This window comes from Heteronotia binoei, chromosome 1 (genome assembly GCF_032191835.1).
Source record: "Heteronotia binoei isolate CCM8104 ecotype False Entrance Well chromosome 1, APGP_CSIRO_Hbin_v1, whole genome shotgun sequence".
Classification (NCBI taxonomy): Eukaryota; Metazoa; Chordata; class Lepidosauria; order Squamata; family Gekkonidae; genus Heteronotia; species Heteronotia binoei.
Window position 1 is genome coordinate 112,242,875 of NC_083223.1, and position 18,768 is coordinate 112,261,642.

The following is an 18,768-nucleotide window of genomic DNA, read 5'->3' on the forward strand; positions in this document are numbered from 1 at the left end:
AGAACATGAGAAAAGCTCTGCTGGATCTAACCAATGGTCTATCTAGTTCAGCATCTTGTTTCACACAATGCCCAACCAGTTCCTCTGGATGGCCAGCAACTGGGCATAGAGGCTGAGGCCTTCCCCTGATGTTGCCTCCTGGCTCTGGGATTCAGAGACTTCGTGCCTCTGAATGTGGTGGTTCTCCTCAATCACCATGGCTAGTAGCCATTGATAGACCTATCCTTCATGCATCTATCTAATCCCCTTCTAAAGCTGCTTATTCCTGTGGCCATCACTATATCCTCTGGCAGTGAATTCCACATTTTAATCACTCTGTGTAAAGTAGTATTTATTTTTGTCCATCCTAAACCTATTATAGTTCCCAGAAGTGCCTTTTAATAACTTAGCATAATACTACTGGCACCTGGACACAAGTGAAAACAGCTGTTCATTTATCTACCCAGAAACACAAAGTAAGAGCCTGAAGTTGCAACTACTTCGGGGTGGCCAATGGTAGCTCTCCAGATGTTTTTTGCCTAAAACTCCCATCAGCCATGCTGGCTGGAGCTGATGGGAGTTGTAGGCAAAAAAACATCTGGAGAGCTACCATTGGCCACCCCTGAACTACCTGATCTAAAAACTCTGCTTATCTTTCTGTTGCTTACCAAGGACAGTCCTCATTGCTTCTTCTAGACACAGCTCAAGAAGATCCTCAAATTATATGGCATTAGATCCTCAGATTGTATGGAACTTCTTATATTCAGCAATATGGAAGGTTATACTGAAGAGGGCAAGAAAATTTTTTGTCTGAGCAAAAGGTCCCATGAATCTACACAGAAAAATTTAAGGATGTATTCCTTTTTTTAAAAAATCAGTCTTTCTGCAAACTCTGTGACTTGGTTTAATATGATCCTTTAATTTGCTGGGTTTCATGCTCTCTACCCAAAAGACATTACTGCAGAGAATGTATTGAGGTATTTCAATGGATATGCAATGCAATGCAAGGTTAAGTGTGTATATTCTTAAGGGGGGTACGTAATTATCATTTACTACAAACAGGTCAATTATGCCCCCTCACCAAGAGTTGACTGCAGGTTCAGCATATAAAATTTAACAAACCCTAACCAGGTTTGACTCTTCCACTAGAGCAAAACACCTGTCACCTGTCCGGTAGCCCCCAAACCCCTTGGCTGAAGTTGATTGAGCTGTTAAGATACCAAGTGGACAGGCTGCCCAGACTTGTCTGGTCTATTTCCCACTGCAAGAAAGCTGATCCTGTCCCCTTACAGATTATCACATCTTCATACCTTATCTAAGAATCACCACCGAACATATTTCATATGAACCTGGAGTTACTTGTGTCCCCTTAAGCTCAATGATCAAAACTAACACACCACACAGGGACCATAATTTTTTTTATTTTAGGTAACAGCTGAAAATACTCAAAAGACTACTCAAGATGCAGGAACACTGTTCGATGCAGCAGCTATTTTTGTATTTCTTTCTGTATTTATGGAAGACACAAGCTGAACTATTTCTGGGTGATTAAATTTTCCTGCAGATCAAGAGATCACAGTAAGTTAAGCTGCTTTCTTATTTTATTAGGTGCTAGAAAATGGTAACAATATTTCTAACCATTTCTCAACACAAACTCTGTACTGCTCATTCCTTTCCATCCCATTGATCCTTGCAACCTATTCTATTAACCTCAATGGAAGCATGGGGCACAGTAAGGTAGTAACACTGCCACAAATGGTACAAAGGCCAGTGGTTCATACTAGTATGGAGGAGAAAGAATTCTATGTAGCCCATATACTTCTAATGTGTTAATAACATAGAACACAGCAAACAATGCAACTGATTCCACGTGCCTAATGTGTTTTTCAAGACAGCAGTATGTTTGTGATAAGAAAGCCAGATTTTTGTTTAAAGGAGGGGGGAACCTCACTAAATGCATGGAAACCTTATGCTTGCTCAAAATAGCTCTTTGTATTTTCATTTCCATCCCACCTTTTGACTCACAAAAATGCAGGAAGTTCAACAATTTTGTGAAAACAGTTAAACTTTGTATAATGAAAAGGTACAAGTAGACAACTTGGTTTAATAATTTCTGCAAAGCCTGGAATTGAAGCTGCCTCATGCGGAATCCATTAAAGTCAGTACTCTCTACTCAGACTGGTAGTGGCTCTCCAGTGTCTTTCTTAGGGTCTCACCTACTGCCTGATCCTTTTAAGTGGATATGTCAGTGACTGAACTTTCTGCATGCAAGGCAGACGCTCTGTCACATAGGGGAGGGACAGTGGCTCAGTGGTAGAGCTTCTGCTTGGTAAGCAGAAGGTCCCAGGTTCAATCCCTGGCATCTCCAAAAAAGGGTCCAGGCAAATAGGCATGAAAAACCTCAGCTTGAGACCCTGGAGAGCCGCTGCCAGTCTGAGAAGACAATACTGACTTTGATGGACCAAGGGTCTGATTCAGTAGAAGGCTGCTTCATATGTTCATAGCCTCGACCCTTCCCAATTCTAAATGGCAGAAGCATTTACTATGTAGATCTCTTTTTGAAGACTCAGAACACTGATAAGGTATTTAACCAGCCTGCTCTAAGCTCTTTGGGGTTTTTTTTTGGGGGGGGGGGTGCCATCAAGTCACACCTGAATTATGTCAACCCCATATGGTTTTCAAGGGAAGAGACGTTCAGAGGTGGTTTGCAACTGCCTGCCTCTTCATAGTGACCTTGACTTCCTTGGTCGTCTCGCCTCCAAATACTAACCAGGGCTGACCTTGCTTAGCTTCTAAGATCTGATGAGGCTGGACTAGCCTGGGCTATGCGGGTTCAGGGTAGTTAGGCTACCTGGGAATTAAACAACTCACTGCTAAACTTTTTACAGGAAGCACCCACTGAAATGTTTAAATGTAAATTCTTTCATTTATATGGTTTTAGTTATGTAAGCATATTTGGTTGTGGTTAATGTTAAGATCTCTACCAGACTTACAGTATTAATCAAACAGGATTTGTGAAAACTGCTGCATATCAAATATCTACATTTCCAGTTCAGTTTTGGAGGAACCAGAGATGGAAGACAGATTCTGTTTTTGCATGACGATAGCCCTACAATTACAGGGAGAAGTTGTTAAACAGATTGCATATCTGATACTTGGGTATGCCTATTTGCAGCAAACACATAAGTCCAGCCAATACTTGCAGAAAACACTAGCATGTATTGCCTGCACAGGACAGCCTGATTCCCAAGACAAATGCCAAATAAATGTGCCAAATTCATTCAGTGTGTATCCTCACTGGGAATTCAGTTTTTGAAGGGCTGAAGTGTTATGTTTTCTTCAAACAGAAGTTGCCAGGCAGGGTTCCAAATGAGATCTTGGCAAGAGGTGGCACTGAAGCTGCCTCCTCAACTTTGTTTTCCTGACCTGAAACACTCTTAAACTGGTGTTCTTCCTATTGGGGTGAACATAGAGGTTCTCAAATCAGGTGCTGTGTTTACCAAACAGGGTTAATGCTAACTCTGTGGGGACTATCCCAGGCTGGAAGGTTTCAAACTCACCTCACACCATGATCCCTTTCTGAACTGGGTACATGTGATTTGCAGAAGAAAAGTGCTGGGTGTTTCATTCAAAAACTCCAGTTGTCATATTTGGTTTGGCCCTCATGGTACCCAAGCATAGTGGTTCTCTTTTCAGAACCTTTTTACTATTATAACTAGCAAACATTGCTTACTTGCAGTTGAATCATAAAATTCCTGTAGTCTTCCAGGTTTTTCTTCTAATTCTTCATACTCAAAAGCTTGAAGTATCATCTCACATTGATCCAGCTCTTTTACAAATCTTGCTTCAGCACTAGACTGGTATTCATATTCCTAAATGGAATGAGCATAATCAAAAATGTATTTAACTCTCTTTTATTGAGAGGGAAGATCAAAAAAATCTTATAGTTGTGCTCAGTGTACATCCTGTATCACTGATTGCATAAGAGACAAATTGCATGCAAAAATAATCCTACATTTAATTGCCTGTGATTAATTCTGTAACCTTGGTAGGACTGCAACATGAACCACATGCAAATCTAGTCTTGGAAATTATTGCTTGACCGGACAATATCCAGCCAAAGATTGTAAACACATGTAATCATCCCATCCAAGAAACCTTTCCTTAGATGCAAAACCTTCAGCTAAGCCCTTCAATATTTACAAGTGTCACTTTAGTCCGGGCTTGTCCCCGGTCCCGCCCCCCCGCTCATTTCTAAATACTTTTCCAACAGGTTACTGCCACTCATTGCTACTTCTGGATTTTATTCTTAGCATAGCAAAAGTACTTCTCAATGTCTATTTAAGTATGGCGTATCAGTGTCTAAGTTTGGAGTATCTGGAAGTTACATACTTATATTCAATGCCTTATAAGTAGCTACAAACTGAATCCAGCGAAGACAGAAGTCCTTTGTCTAGGTCGGGGCGCTCGGGGAGGGGAAATACCTCTCCCAGTCTTCGATGGGGCGCCGCTGAAAGCGGCGTGCCGGGTCAGGAGCCTGGGAGTCTTACTGGAGCCTTCACTATCAGTGGAGGCCCAGATTGCAGCCACTGCCAAGTCAGCCTTTTTCCATCTAAGACGGGCAAAGCAGCTGGCTCCCTTCCTAGAGCGTCAAGATCTGCAACGGTGATTCATGCAATGGTCACCTCGAGACTGGATTACTGTAATGCCCTCTACATGGGGCTGCCTCTGTACCGAACCCGGAAGCTGCAGCTGGTGCAGAACGCGGCGGCTAGACTGCTGTTGGGGCTCCCCAAGTGGGAGCACATACAGCCTGGGCTACGCGAGCTGCACTGGCTGCCAGTTGTATACCGGGTTCGTTACAAAGTGCTGGTCATTACCTTTAAAGCCCTATATGGTCGAGGACCTGCCTACCTTAGGGACCGTCTCTCCCCATATGAACCCCAGAGAGCACTGAGGTCAGCCGGAAAAAACCTATTGACCATCCCCGGACCGAAAGAGGTGAAGTTGCAAAGCACCCGTAACCGGGCCTTCTCCTCTATAGCTCCGAGCCTATGGAATCAACTTCCAGAGGAAATGCGGGCCCTGCGGGACCTTGAAGAGTTCCGCAGGGCCTGCAAGACCATCCTCTTCCGATCGGCTTTCGCTGAAGAAGGAAATTGTTAAGAAAACCGCCATCATAAAAGCAAACATAGCACTAGCACTTTTATTAATTAATTTTAAAAACTGAATCAGGATTTTAACTAAACTGTTTAAATGTAGTTTTATCAATTTTGTATAATTAATGTATGAACTATGTTGTTAGCCGCCCTGAGCCTGCTCCAGCGGGGAGGGCGGGATACAAATAAAAATTTGTTGTTGTTGTTGTTTTATTTGCCCATTTATAAAATAAAAGATTGCAAACTTTTTACACTATATCAGTCTCAAGTTTATTATGTAGTATTATTGTTCCTAAGATGAAAGCAGCATTATTGTATTATATCAGCAGGATTAAAATCCCCAAGGGGACATCTGCCAAACAACTTGAAAACCAATGAAATACAGCCAATATAACTTGACAGTAATTTGAGATATATGTCAAGTAAAAATGCTGTCTTAATACAGAATAACTCAGGAATTTCTATCATGCATGTATATGTCCCTGATCATAGAAGGGAAAGCCACTGAACACCCCATCATCTTATGTTTGATAGCATTTCATATTGCTTCTTGTTTGCAACTGACAAGTTTGTTGCCCTTTTCTTCAAGGTTACAAAGACTCCCACAATTTCATTAAAGCCCTATATAGCTTGGGTCCAGCATACCAGAAGGACTGCCGGTTCCCATATTCAACCACTCCAGTCATCTTCACAGGCCCACCTTGAGTACCTCTACAGTCTGATGCTAGACAGATGCAACCTTAACAAAGACCTTCTTAGCACCAAAACTTTGGAACTTCCTCCTCAGGGAGATTTGTCTATCTCCCTCTATAGTTGTACTCTGTCAGGAGCTGAAAACATAAGAATTTAAGACAAGCCCTGCTGGTATAGAGCAGTGATTTAACTAGTCCAGCAGCTTATCTCACACAGTGGCCAACCAATTACTCTGGAGATCCAACAACAGTATCATAGAGGCTGAAGCCTTCCCCAGATGTTACCTCCTGGCTCTGGGATTCAGAGATTTACAGCCTCTGAATGCGGAGGTTGCTTTAGTTGCATGCGTCACAGTGATTAATACACCTTTGGTGTAGGCCACCCTCCCTCCATCAATAAGCTCTCTACCCCAGCCTGGTAAACCCTAGCCTATGCGAAGTATTGTGACTCAACATTTTCATAAAAGTATTTCAGAGGCAGTTAAGCAAGCCTCACCACGCTGCACATATTGTTGAATTCATGAGGCATCCATGCAGTTCAGCAGGCATAACCAAGCCACAAGTGACTAAATGTGCACACTGCACGTGATTTTTAATAACAAAGATAAAAGGAACATGTTGACTTCTTAGTGGATGGAAGTAGGCATCTGGATTCTCTTTCTGCATAAGGCAGAAAGGTACCTCAAGGCACAATAAATAGGAAGAGGCTCCCATGGAATAGTTACAACCCCCTGACATTTCTCAAAAGAAAAGGCTGGAGGGAGAGAATCTACAGAATAGAGAGCTGGCTCTCTTTTCATCTCTTTCTCATCTAATTATTGACTATTCTCTGTAACACTGGCATTTAAAACCCATTTTGCTCAGATACTCTAGAACAGATTAGGCAGCAGAAATATAAATTTTATAAAGAACACAGACAAAGACAAATAAATAAATAAATACATACACACATACACACACCGTATTTTTCGGTCCATAAGGTGCTCCGGACCATAGGACGCACCTTCCTCCTGGCGGGCGATCTGCTGCCTCTGCCTCCGATCTGGCGCTTCCCCCGCGTCTGCCTGCCTGGCTCCATCTTCTTCAGGCAAGCGCTGGGATCGCTCCACGTGGCCCCACCGCAAACCCAGCACTTCGCAAGCGCCGGCTGCGGAGGGGGCAGCATGCTTCCTTCTTGTCTGTCTGCCTGGCTCCACCTCTGATGCTTAAAGCAAGCGCTGGGATCGCTCCCTCCGCCCTCCAATCCCAGCGCTTGCTTTAAGCATCAGAGGTGGAGCCAGGCAGACAGACAAGGAGGAAGCACGCTGCTCCCTCCGCAGCCGGTGCTTGCGAAGCGCTGGGTTTGTGGTGGGGCCACGTGGAGCAATCCCAGCGCTTGCCTGAAGAAGATGGAGCCAGGCAGGCAGGCGCGGGGGAAGCGCCAGATCACAGGCAGAGGCAGCGGATCACCCCCCCCCAAGGTATGTACCTTCGGACCATAAGACGCACACACTTCCCCCCCCCTTTTTGGGGGGGGGGAAGTGCGTCTTATGGTCCGAAAAATACGGTGTATACATATTTTAAAACTTAAAATATGCTTAAAATGTTAGCACTCAGACCTCTTTATAACAGTGCAAAAACTACTTTAGAATAGTAACTATTCACAGTTAAGTGTATTTCAGATGTTAACAGCTTACCTCCCAAAGTTCATAAATTTCTTTCTTTAAGTCTTCTGACAGCAATTGGGTCAAATGTTTCATAGCATCCTGAAAAATAGATTCCTACATTTTATTTGATGTTAAACAAAATCAGACATCTGAATTTGTTCTTTGGGGAAAATTAACTTCTGTGAATCACCCTCGTATTTAGAACACAAGAGAAGCCATGTTGGATCAGGCCAATGGCCCATCCAGTCCAACCCTCTGTGTCATACAGTGGCCAAAAAACCCAAGTGCCATCAGGAGGTCCATCAGTGGGGCCAGGACACTAAAAGCCCTCCCACTGTGCCCCCCAAGCATCACTGCCCCAGACAGAGTTCCAGCAATGCTGTGGCTAATATCCACTGATGGACCTCTGCTCCATATGCTTATTCAATCCCCTCTTGAAGCTGTCTATACTTGTAGCTGCCACCACCTCCTGTAGCAGTTAATTCCATTTGTTAATCACCTTTTGGGTGAAGAAGTATTTCTTTTTATCAGTTCTAACCCGACTGCTCAGCAATTTCATTAAATATCCATGAGTTCTCGTATTGTGAGAAAGAGAGAAAAGTACTTCTTTCTCTATGCCATGCATAATCTTGTAAACCTCTATCATGTCACCCCTCAGTTGACATTTCTCCAAGCTTAAAGAGCCCCAAGTGTTTTAACCCTTCTTCATAGGGAAAGTGTTAAAACCCTTTAATCATTCTAGTTGTCCTTTTCGACACTTTTTCCAGTGCTATAATATCTTTTTTGAGGTATGTGATCAGAATCGTACACAGTATTCCAAATGAGGCCGCACCATTGATTTATATAGCGGCATTATCATACTGGCTGAACCTGCCAGAACTGCCAGATTACCCTAGCAGGCAGAATAAAAACACCAACATTAATACAGAATTCGCAGTTAAGAAAGATTATCCAATTGAATGGTAATCAAAGAAAGCATAATAATTCCCATAAAAAATGTAGGAGTTAAGGCAGAAATTAGGAAGTCAAAAGAATTAGTACTGCAAACAATTGCTATAACATGTTCCTTATCATATTGAAAGGCGTCAGACCCTTTTAAAAATTTTAGAAGTAGAATATGACTGTGACCTCTAGTGGCTATTATAATAGATCAGAACTAGGTCTGATAGCAAAACAGCTATCCAGAAACAAAAAGGTATGGTATAACATTTATTGAGACCAACCAAAATAACATATAGCATGCAAGCTTTTGAGTTGCAGGCTGAATGTTAAGAAACAAAAAATGATGAAAGAACCTGGAACATTTTACTAGGAAACATCACTACAAATTGGCTTATATTGACTCTTCATTTAGAAAATAAACTAAAATTCATTAACATGTTTTGACCTGGATAGCTCAGGCTAGCCTGATCTTGTCAGTTCTCAGAAGCTAAGCAGGGTCACCCTTGGCTAGTATTTGAATGGGGAAGCCACCAGGGTTAATACAAAAAGGCAATGGCAAACCATCTCTGAACACCTCTTTCCTTGAAAGGCCCACAGGGTTTCCATACATCGGCTGCAATTTCATAGCAAAAACAAAACACAAGAACTACTATGCATTACCTCTGCACTCTCCTTTTACGTGATTTGTGAATTCTGTCCAATGTCCAGTGTCAGAAATGACATTGGCTATTATATTTTCAATTGGAGGGCTTCTTTTTTGCTTATTTCTAGCATTCCAAGGGCACAACCTAATACCAAGCAGCCACAGACTGTGTACATTAAAGTCAGCAAAGAATTCTATATAGAATGCTGACTGAGAGGCCTTAAGATCACAGCCTGAACGTTCTATCCCCCACCCTTTTTTAAAACTTCCAGTCTGATTAAAAGTTCTGGAGAGCTCAGGCTTGCACACTGCCTTTGGCTGCTCTTGTAGTACATGGCTTTTTCATTTATCTATAATCAGGGCATTTTTTTGGAGAAAAAGCACAGGATGAACTCATTTGCATATTAGGCCACACCCCCTGACATCACCATTGTTTTGCGCAGGGCTTTTTAAAAGAAAAGGCCCTGTAGGAACTCTTTTGCATATCAGACCACAGCCCCTGACACCAAGCCAGCCAGAACTATGTTCCTGTGCGTTCCTGCTCAAAAAACAGTCCTGTCTATAATAAAGTGACTAAGCATACATGTCTGTTAGTAATACCACTATTGATTACAAGTAGTTATTTATACCACTTCACACATCAAACTTGGGGATGTTGTTTTATTTCCCACCCCCCTCCAATATGACTGATATAAAATTCTACATAATTTCCATTTTTACAAGCTTAGGTACTAATAGTGAGCCCACAGCTATTTTGTTGCTTTTTAAATTTACAAAATCCGTATGCTGCCTTTCTGCCCAATGATAAAAATAAATTATAAAAACAATTAAAGCCAAAACTAAAATCTTTGTTAGAGGAACATGAAACAGCAATTAAAACATACAGCAGGAAGGAGGATCATTGAGGGGATAAGAACATGAGAAGCCATGTTGGATCAGGCCAATGGCCCATCCAGTCCAACACACACTGGCCAAAAATTTTTATATATATATATATACACACACACACACACTGTGGCTAATAGCCACTGATGGACCTCTGTTCCATATTTTTATCTAATCCCCTCTTGAAGTTGCCTATGCTTGTAGCCACCACCACCTCCTGTGGCAGTGAATTCCACATGTTAATCACCCTTTGGGTGAAGAAGTACCTCCTTTTATCCGTTCTAATTCGACAGCTCAGCAATTTCATTGAATGCCCACGAGTTCTTGTATTGTGAGAAAGGGAGAAAAGTACTTCTTTCTCAACCTTCTCCATCCCATGCATAATCTTGTAAACCTCTATCATGTCACCCCGCAGTCGACGTTTAATCATTCTAGTTGCCCTTTTCTGCACTTTTTCCAACCCTATAATATCCTTTTTGAGGTGCGGTGACCAGAATTGCACACAGTATTCCAAATGAGACCGCACCATCGATTTATACAGGGGCATTATGATACTGGCTGATTTGTTTTCAATTCCCTTCCTAATAATTCCCAGCATGGCGTTGGCCTTTTTTATTGCAATCGCACACTGTCTTGACATTTTCAGTGAGTCATCTACCACAACCCCAAGATGTCTCTCTTGGTCAGTCTCCGCCAGTTCACACCCCATCAACTTGTATTTGTAGCTGGGATTCTTGGCCCCAATGTGCATTACTTTGCACTTGGCCACATTGAACCTCATCTGCCACGTTGACACCCACTCACCCAGCCTCGACAAATCCCTTTGGAGTTCCTTACAATCCTCTCTGGTGTCATCTGCAAACTTGGCCACTTCACTGCTTACTCTCAACTCCAGATCATTTATGAACAAGTTAAAGAGTATGGGACCCAGTACTCAGCCCTGCGGCACCCCACTGCTTACCGTCCTCCACTGCGAAGACTGCCCATTTATACTCATTCTCTGCTTCCTATTAATTAGCCAGTTTTTGATCCACAAGAGGACCTGTCCTTTTACTCCATGACTCTCGAGCTTACTAAGGAGCCTTTGATGAGGAACTTTATCAAAAGCTTTCTGGAAGTCAAGGTAAACAATATCTATCGGGTCTCCTTTGTCCACATGTTTGTTCACCCCCTCAAAGAAATGTAACAGGTTAGTAAGGCAAGATCTTCCCTTACAGAACCCATGCTGAGTCTTCCTCATTAACTCATGTTCATCAATGTGCCTACTCATTCTGTCCTTGATAATGGTTTCTACCAACTTTCCCGGTATTGAAGTCAGACTGACTGGCCTGTAGTTTCCCAGATCTCCTCTGGAACCCTTTTTAAAGATGGGGGGTGACATTTGCTACCTTCCAGTCCTCAGAAATGGAGGTAGATTTCAATGAAAGATTACATATTTTTGTCAGAAGATCCACAAGTTCAACTTTGAGTTCTTTCAGAACTCTTGGATGTATGCCATCCAGACCTGGTGACATTAGTTTTTAATTCATCTATCAGTTGTAGGACCTCCTCTCTTGTCACCTCAATTTGACTCAGGTCTTTCAACACCCCTTCCAATATAAGTGGTTCTGGAGCAGGCAAACACTTCTCATCTTCCACAGTGAAGACAGAGGCAAAAAATGCATTCAGCTTCTCAGCCATTTCCCTATCCTCCTCCAGTAATCCTTTGACCCCTTGGTCATCCAAGGGCCCCACTGCCTCCCTGGCTGTTGGTCTTTATGTTTTTTGCAATATGCTCCTCATAGTCCCTTTTTGCCTGCCTGATCACAGTCTTGCATTTGATTTGCCACTGTCTGTGTTCCCTTTTGTTAATCTCACTTGGACTAGCTTTCCACCGCTTAAAGGAGTCCTTCTTACCTTTTACAGCTTCCATTACTTTGTTAACCATGCAGGCCTTCTCTTATACCTATTTGTGCCTTTCCTAACTTGTGGTATATATTTTATCTGAGCTTCTAGGATTGTCGTTTTAAATAGCCTCCACGCTTCCCCAAGGGTTTTGACTGCATTTACCTTTCCTTTCAGTTTCTCTTCACATGCCTCCTCATCTCAGAGAATTTACCCCTTTTAAAGTTAAACGTGGGTGCCGTTTTTTTGGGGCAACTCTCTATTTATACAAACGGTGAAATCAATAATGTTATGGTCACTGCTCCCAAGCGGTGCGATCACTTTTACATCTCTCACCAAGTCTTGGGCATTACTTAGGACCAAATCCAGGATCGCCCCACCCCTGGTAGGTTCAGAGACCATCTGCTCCATATCACAGTCATTGAGAGCATCTAGAAACTCAATCTCTTTCTCTCGACCAGAACACATATTGACCCAATCAATCTGCGGGTAGTTATAATCACCTATGATGACACAGTTTTTACATCTAGCCACTATCTTTAAGCTTTTCATCATATTATAGTCGTCCTCTATCTTTTGATTTGGTGGGTGATAACAAACTCCCATAGTTAAATTTCCTTTGGGGCCCTCTATTTCAACCCAAAGCATTTCTAGAAGGGAATGTAATTCTCTGACCTCAGTCTTACTGGACCATATGCCCTCTCTGACATACAGAGCCACCCCACCTCCAACCCTTCCCTCCCTATCCTTCCGATATAACTTATAGCCAGGAATCACCGTGTCCCACTGATTCTCCTCATTCCACCAAGTTTCTGAAATTCCCACAATGTCTATGTTTTCTCCCAACACTAAACATTCCAACTCACCAATTTTACTTTGAACACTTCTAGCATTTGTGTACAAACCTCTATAATTTCCCAGGCAAGCTAGGCCCGCCACCTTCCTCCTACCGCCTCGAGACTCTGACAGGCAGTCCATTCTGTTTGTCACCATCTCAGTGGACAACTCTGATCCATTACCCGGTAGAAAAGTAACAGCTAACCCTTCATTTCTTTGAGATGAGTCCTCCTGAACCAGAGACATTTCATCTCCTGTCGGCTTTCCCCCAAGATTTAGTTTAAAAACTGCTCTGCCACCTTTTTGATTTTAAGCGCCAGCAGATGGTTCCATCCGGGGACAAGTGGAGACCGTCTTTTTTGTACAGCTCCCACTTGTTCCAGAAAGCATCCCAGTGCCTAATAAACTTAAACCCTTCCTCCTTACACTATCGTCTCATCCACACATTGAGACTTTTAATTTGTGCCTGTCTCTCCAGCCCTGCAAGTGCAACAGGTAGCACTTCTGAGAAGGCTACCTTGGAGGTCCTGGCCTTAAGTCTCCCGCCTAGCAGCCTAAATTTTTCCTCCAGGACCTCACGACTGCATTTCCCCACATAGTTGGTGCCAACATGCACCATGACCATTGGCTCCTCCCCAGCATTGTCTATCAGCCTATCTACTACATGTGTAATGTCCGCTATCTTCGCACCAGGCAGGCAAGTCACCATACGGTCAGCACGCGGTTTTGCCACCCAGCTGTCTAGCTGCCTAAGGATCGAATCACCAACTACCAAGACCCCCCCTCTCTCCCTGCCCAGGGATGGTTCCTTGGCGTGAAAGGATACCCGCTCACCAACTGAAGAAGAGGTCCCTTCTGAGGGTGCATTCCCCTTATCCTCAGCCCGGTGTCCTGTTCCCTCTCGACCCTCATGCTCCCTGGCAGCAACAGGGCTGCCACATTCAGAGCGGGGCTCATCTAACATGTCCCCAAGAGTCTTCTCTGAGTGCCTAATTGACTGTCTCTGCTTCTCCAGGTCAGTCACCTCAGCCTCAAGGGTACGAACTCGTTCCCTGAGGACCAGGAGCTCCTTGCATCTAGCACACACCCAAGACTTCTGTCCTGTGGGCAGATAGTCATACATGTGACACTCAATGCAAAACACTGGAAAGCCCCCACCCCCCTGCTGGCATTCTACCTTCATGATAGCTTTTTAAAACTATACAGTCCCCTTTTAAACACTGTTTGTTTATGTGGCTCCCCACCTGGAGAGTCTACTTACCGTATTGGGAACACAAGGAAAATAGGGATCCGGATTCCTGGTCCTTACACAGCCCCCAGGCTAAGAGCCACAGGCCAAGAGCCCTTTAGCTCTCTGGCAAGGCTCAGCTTAATAATCCAAAGAGGATGGGGAACACAGCCACTCCTAATCAATCAGCAACAATCACCTTCACCTTCAGCCCTTCACACGAACTTAGAAGTTTTCAGCAACTCCCCCAGCTGCTAAGCCACAAACCTCACGCTTGTAGCACTACTCTGCTCTATTCTAGAGCTCTCTGCAATGTGCTCAGATGTCAGACAAAACAAAAATGACTTCAACCATCAGCAGAACATAGTGACAGAAGGCGTTCCACAGCTTTGGCACCATGGTTGAAAAGGCCCTCTCTTGGATCACCACCTGCCTGACCTCATAAGGCGAGGGTAGCCAAAGCAGGGCCTCAGATGATGACCCTAGCAGTCAGGAAGGTTCTTAAGAGAATAGGTGGTCTTTTAGGTATGCAGGCCCCAAGTCATTTAGGGCTTCAAAGGTCAACACCATTGCCTTGAATTGGGCTTGGAAACACACTGAGACCCACTCCAGTTAACATTCCGGCTGTAGCATTCTGTACCAGTTGACATTTATGAGCACTTTTCCAAGGGAAGCTCCACATAAAGTGTACAGCAGTAATCTAATCTAGATCTTACCAGGGTATGCAGCACAGTGGCCAGAAATTTTCTGTCAAAGCTGGTATAAGACATTTCTAGCCATAAATGCCACCTGCATATCCAGCAATAGGTCCAGGTCCAGGAGAACTTCCAATCTATGCACCCATGTATTCCTCCTGGGGGAATGCAAAACCATCCTGAACATGCAACACCTTCAATCTTAGGTCAGGCCTTCCACTCACAAATAACATTTCCATCTTGTTAGAAATAAGTCTGAGTTTATTAGTAGCATATACCTCCAAGCTGCCTCCAGGCAGCGCAGAGCTCTTTCAGCCTCCCTGGATAGATCTGAGTGTCATCCACATGTTGGTGAACGCCCAGGCCAAATCTCCCAATGATCTCACTCAGTGGTTTCATATAAACAGTGAAAGACATGGGAGACAAGATGCAGCCTTACAGGATCCGACAGGCTAAAGGGCCAAGCAGTAGACCCCCAGAACTACTTTCTGAAGGCTGGACACACTGCAAAACAGTATCTCCCAATCCTAACTCAGAAAGGCAGTCCACAGAAGGAAACCATGATTGACGATATCAAAAGTTACTGAGAGGTCCAGGACAATCAGCAGAGCTGCACTCCCTCTATTCATTTCCCATCATAGGTCATCTTCTAGAGTGACCAAGGCTGATTCAGTACCATAACCAGGCCTGCAACCAGACTCAAAAGGATTCAGACAATCCCCTTCATCTAGGAATCCCTGGAGCTGGCCAGCTACCACCTGTTCAATCACCTTGCTGAAGAATGGAACAATTGCAGCCAGTTGATAATTATGCAAATCTCCTGGGTCCACGCTGCGTTTTAGTAGTGGACATATCACAACCTGCGAGGGTGCCCACATGCTCTCAAAGAGGAATACTTTCTCCTGGAACCAGTCAGCCAGGCCCCTCTTAAAACTGAGAGGACCCATACAGACTCTCAGGACTTTTTTTTTTGTAAAAAAAAAGCCCAGCAGGAATTCTTTGCATATTAGACCACACACCCTGACACCAAGCCAGCCAGAACGGTGTTCCTGCTCCAAAAAAGCCTTGCAGACTCTTATGATTTTGTGGAACCAGGTTTATTTAGAACTGGAAACCTTCCCATCAGTTACTAGATGTTCTAAGAACAAAGTTTGAGTCCAGTGACATCTTGAAGACCAACAACTTTAATTTGGGGTATAAGCTTTTGTGTGCATGCATACTTCATCAGATAGGCTTTGGGTTCACTGCCATGAGGTAAGTTTTGTACTGAGCAAGCTGAACATGGAGATAACTGAGGCAGGAGTTGTATGTAAATAACAAAGAGGATTTGCTTAACTAACACAGGTCTCCAGATAGCACAGGTCTCCAGATAATCAAGGAAACCTGGCCGAGGCACATAAATTTAAGCTAGTTATGGCTTTAGTGTGTGAAATGAATTCTTGTTAATGATTTCAGCATGTGGTATGAATTCTTTCAGGTATATATGAGCTTTCATTAACTCGCCCCTAGGTTGGATACTTACACACACACACAATTCCACCCACATCCTTTCCCAAGAGTTAAACTAAATGGTACAAGGTCTTTACATCAGCAGATACAAGCCTAACAATGAGATACTCTATTTTCTCTCAGAGGCAGAATTATACCACTCTGCCACACTAGGAGGCGGAGCTACTCTTCAAACTGCCCTCCGACTGAGGCAGACCAAAACTATGATGGTACTCTCCCTGAGGCAGATCTGAACTAACTTTGTTTCCCTCCAGCATTCTATATCACCTCTGAAAAGCAGGGATGCTGAAACAGCACTCCCATAAGCTCAGGGATGAAACAGCTGAGTGACTGGGTTTTTTCCCTTTGGGGCAGGACGGTCTCCTGTCCCTCATCTCCCCAGCAGACTTAGGTAGTCAAGAAGAACAAGGGTTATGCAAGCAATGCCAAGGAGACAGTGTTCATGTGTGTGCTGTGCTGGAAGGCATGCATGTTTTCACCTTACAATAATATTTTAACACAAGTGTACCCCACAGTCAGGGTTGTTGACTTCATGAAGATCACTCTACATACTTACACTTGTAAGTACAAAGGACCTTTATATACCTTCCAATGAAAACAAGTTGGAGGTGGAACTTGTCACCACAGTGCTATCTCCCTTGCATAAATGTATGTACAATTTTTCCAGAATGATGTCTAGAAGGTTCTTGTGGCAGTTATTCACCAATAGCTTTAAACTCAAGTATCTTCCCAGGCTAGAGAATAAAGTTGACATAGGAGTGAAGGTATTTTTAAAAATCTCTCAAACCATTTTTCTTACTTCAGTTCACAAATTCTGTACATTAACACACTCTCTAAGACACCAACCTCTTCTCGCCTATGTTTCTCCTCTTTTGTAATGTTATCAGCAGGAGCAATGTCACCAACAATGCACTCGGCCATATCATGAACCAGAGCTAGTCGTATACATCTGGGATGAAGAAAAGCATTCAAGAATTAGATTCCAACTCTTATTTCTACATCAAAGTTTATTAAATCAAACTTCATTCACTTTATATTTTAAGCAATCTCTACAAAAACATCCTATAATAATATAGTTTTCACTATAACTCCTGGAACTGAACAAAGGCATAAAATCCTCTCCACATTTGTAATCTTTGACCAAACTAAAACAACAGGCTAGATTACTGGTCTGTAAAGGAGTCTCTCTGTTAAAACCTGTCCCAGCTTTCAAAACTCCAGACACTAAATCACATGTATCAAACATTAAGAGCCCTTTGCAATCCATTTTGATAAGTCTTCCACAGCATGCAGCAATGAAGCCATCATCAATAAAAGTATACAGTTCTGATTTCTCTGTTACTTGCAGGGTTTGGAAATATACAATCCTGATGGTTCAATAGTGCACAGAAAGCTTGTGAACAAATCCCACTGAAATCAACAGGACAATTAGTTATGCATAACTTAAGTCCCAATGATTTCAACTACCTTTTCTCAAGATTTAGGTCTTTTAACTGTAGTTTTGCATATTGATCAAGAGAAACCTACAACACCATAAATTCTTAGTATACTCACCTATCTTTATTAAGTGTTTTATCTTCAGTTACCAAAGCCATGATTGCCATCCTGTACATATGATCTGAGACACTCTCTGGATTTGTTATGTTTCTATATACCCAGCCTGTCCGTGGTACTCTCTAGTTGAAAACAGGTTGAGCAATACTGTCAAGAATTTGCCACTATCCATTGCTATATAACTGGCTGTCATGTCACACCTTATATTTAAAATGAGCTGCATTTGCTGTTTAGAGGTGTTGTTAAAACAAACAGGAAACCTTTGGCTCAGGTCACAAGATGAGTCTCATATTAGGAGCAGTATACGAGCAACTAGAAATACCAGCAAGTGTTCTGGGGTCTGTTCTGCCGCTACCCCCTCTACATTAGTTCCACCTCCCTCACGTCACCACGTCTCTTTCCATCTTAACGACATGCATGATACCACCACCCACCGCCCGCTAGGAAAGGCGACCGGACGTAAATGGGCTACGCAGCGCGACCCTTACTATCGCTATACAGGAATAACCCTAGGTTTAATGAAAACGACTTCCCTAACAAATGCCCAAGGACCACCACGTTAGTAGTTGCAAAAGAGGCTGGGGGATCGTCGGGGTCGCAAGAATCAAAAAAGGCGACCTCGGCTCAAACTCCCTATGCTCACCTTCAGCTGCCCCACCATCCTCATAAACTGTAACAAACTCCCCATACTTCCTGCTACAAGCGCACAAGGAATACAACGCGCGGGAACCAGTAACGTCCTCTATGCTGGAGGAAATGGCATCAGCACTGCGCCAGGCAGCTCCTCCGCAGCTGATTGGGTGGAACCTAGGAGTCACCACCCTTCACCTCTTTGTGTACTGCTTCCCTTTCTTCCAAATGCGAGGTGCAGTCGTAGGTGCTTTTAAATGGGAGCACGCCGTACTGGGCGCTGTGGGATTGAACGCTGCAGGGGGTTGGGTTTTTTCCCCATCAGTCTAAGAAGCAAAAGGAGAAGCACCGGTTTCTGCAGAGCACACTGAAACACCCCATGGAATTGACCAGGATTATTTTGCCTGCCTGATTAAATACGATTTTTTTTTTTTTTGCTCTAGTGAATTGGCACGATTACAAATGACAGAGCGCTCTCTCTCTTA

The 18,768-nt window shown here is 43.4% G+C and overlaps 1 protein-coding gene across 3 annotated transcripts; it reads right to left on the bottom strand.

Moving 5' to 3' along the window:
* Positions 1-1,380: 1,380 nt before the first annotated feature.
* Positions 1,381-18,548, bottom strand: HDDC2 (HD domain containing 2). Of its 3 annotated transcripts, none has more exons than XM_060238837.1 (6): positions 18,297-18,548; positions 17,654-17,775; positions 16,946-17,048; positions 7,507-7,575; positions 3,713-3,851; positions 1,381-1,537 (listed from the first exon to the last, which is right to left on the bottom strand). In XM_060238837.1, the coding sequence occupies exons 1-6, from the start codon at positions 18,339-18,341 to the stop codon at positions 1,437-1,439; spliced, it is 579 nt and encodes a 192-aa protein (XP_060094820.1). In that variant the 5' UTR covers positions 18,342-18,548; the 3' UTR covers positions 1,381-1,436. The 3 variants fall into 3 exon arrangements, with proteins under 3 accessions (XP_060094820.1, XP_060094814.1, XP_060094827.1); XM_060238831.1 differs by having other exon boundaries at positions 7,507-7,590; XM_060238844.1 differs by having other exon boundaries at positions 7,507-7,590; positions 18,272-18,378.
* Between the last annotated feature and the right edge of the window lie 220 nt (positions 18,549-18,768).

Excerpts from the sequence above, each read along its gene's own strand:
- HDDC2 (XM_060238831.1), bottom strand. The coding sequence starts at position 18,341 with ATGGGGAGTTTGTTACAGTTTATGAGGATGGTGGGGCAGCTGAAG. Across the intron at positions 17,049-17,653 it reads AAAACACTTAATAAAGATAG|ATGTATACGACTAGCTCTGG; the intron begins GTGAGTATACTA and ends TCTTCATCCCAG. Across the intron at positions 7,591-16,945 it reads AGAAACATAGGCGAGAAGAG|GAATCTATTTTTCAGGATGC; the intron begins GTTGGTGTCTTA and ends AATAAAATGTAG.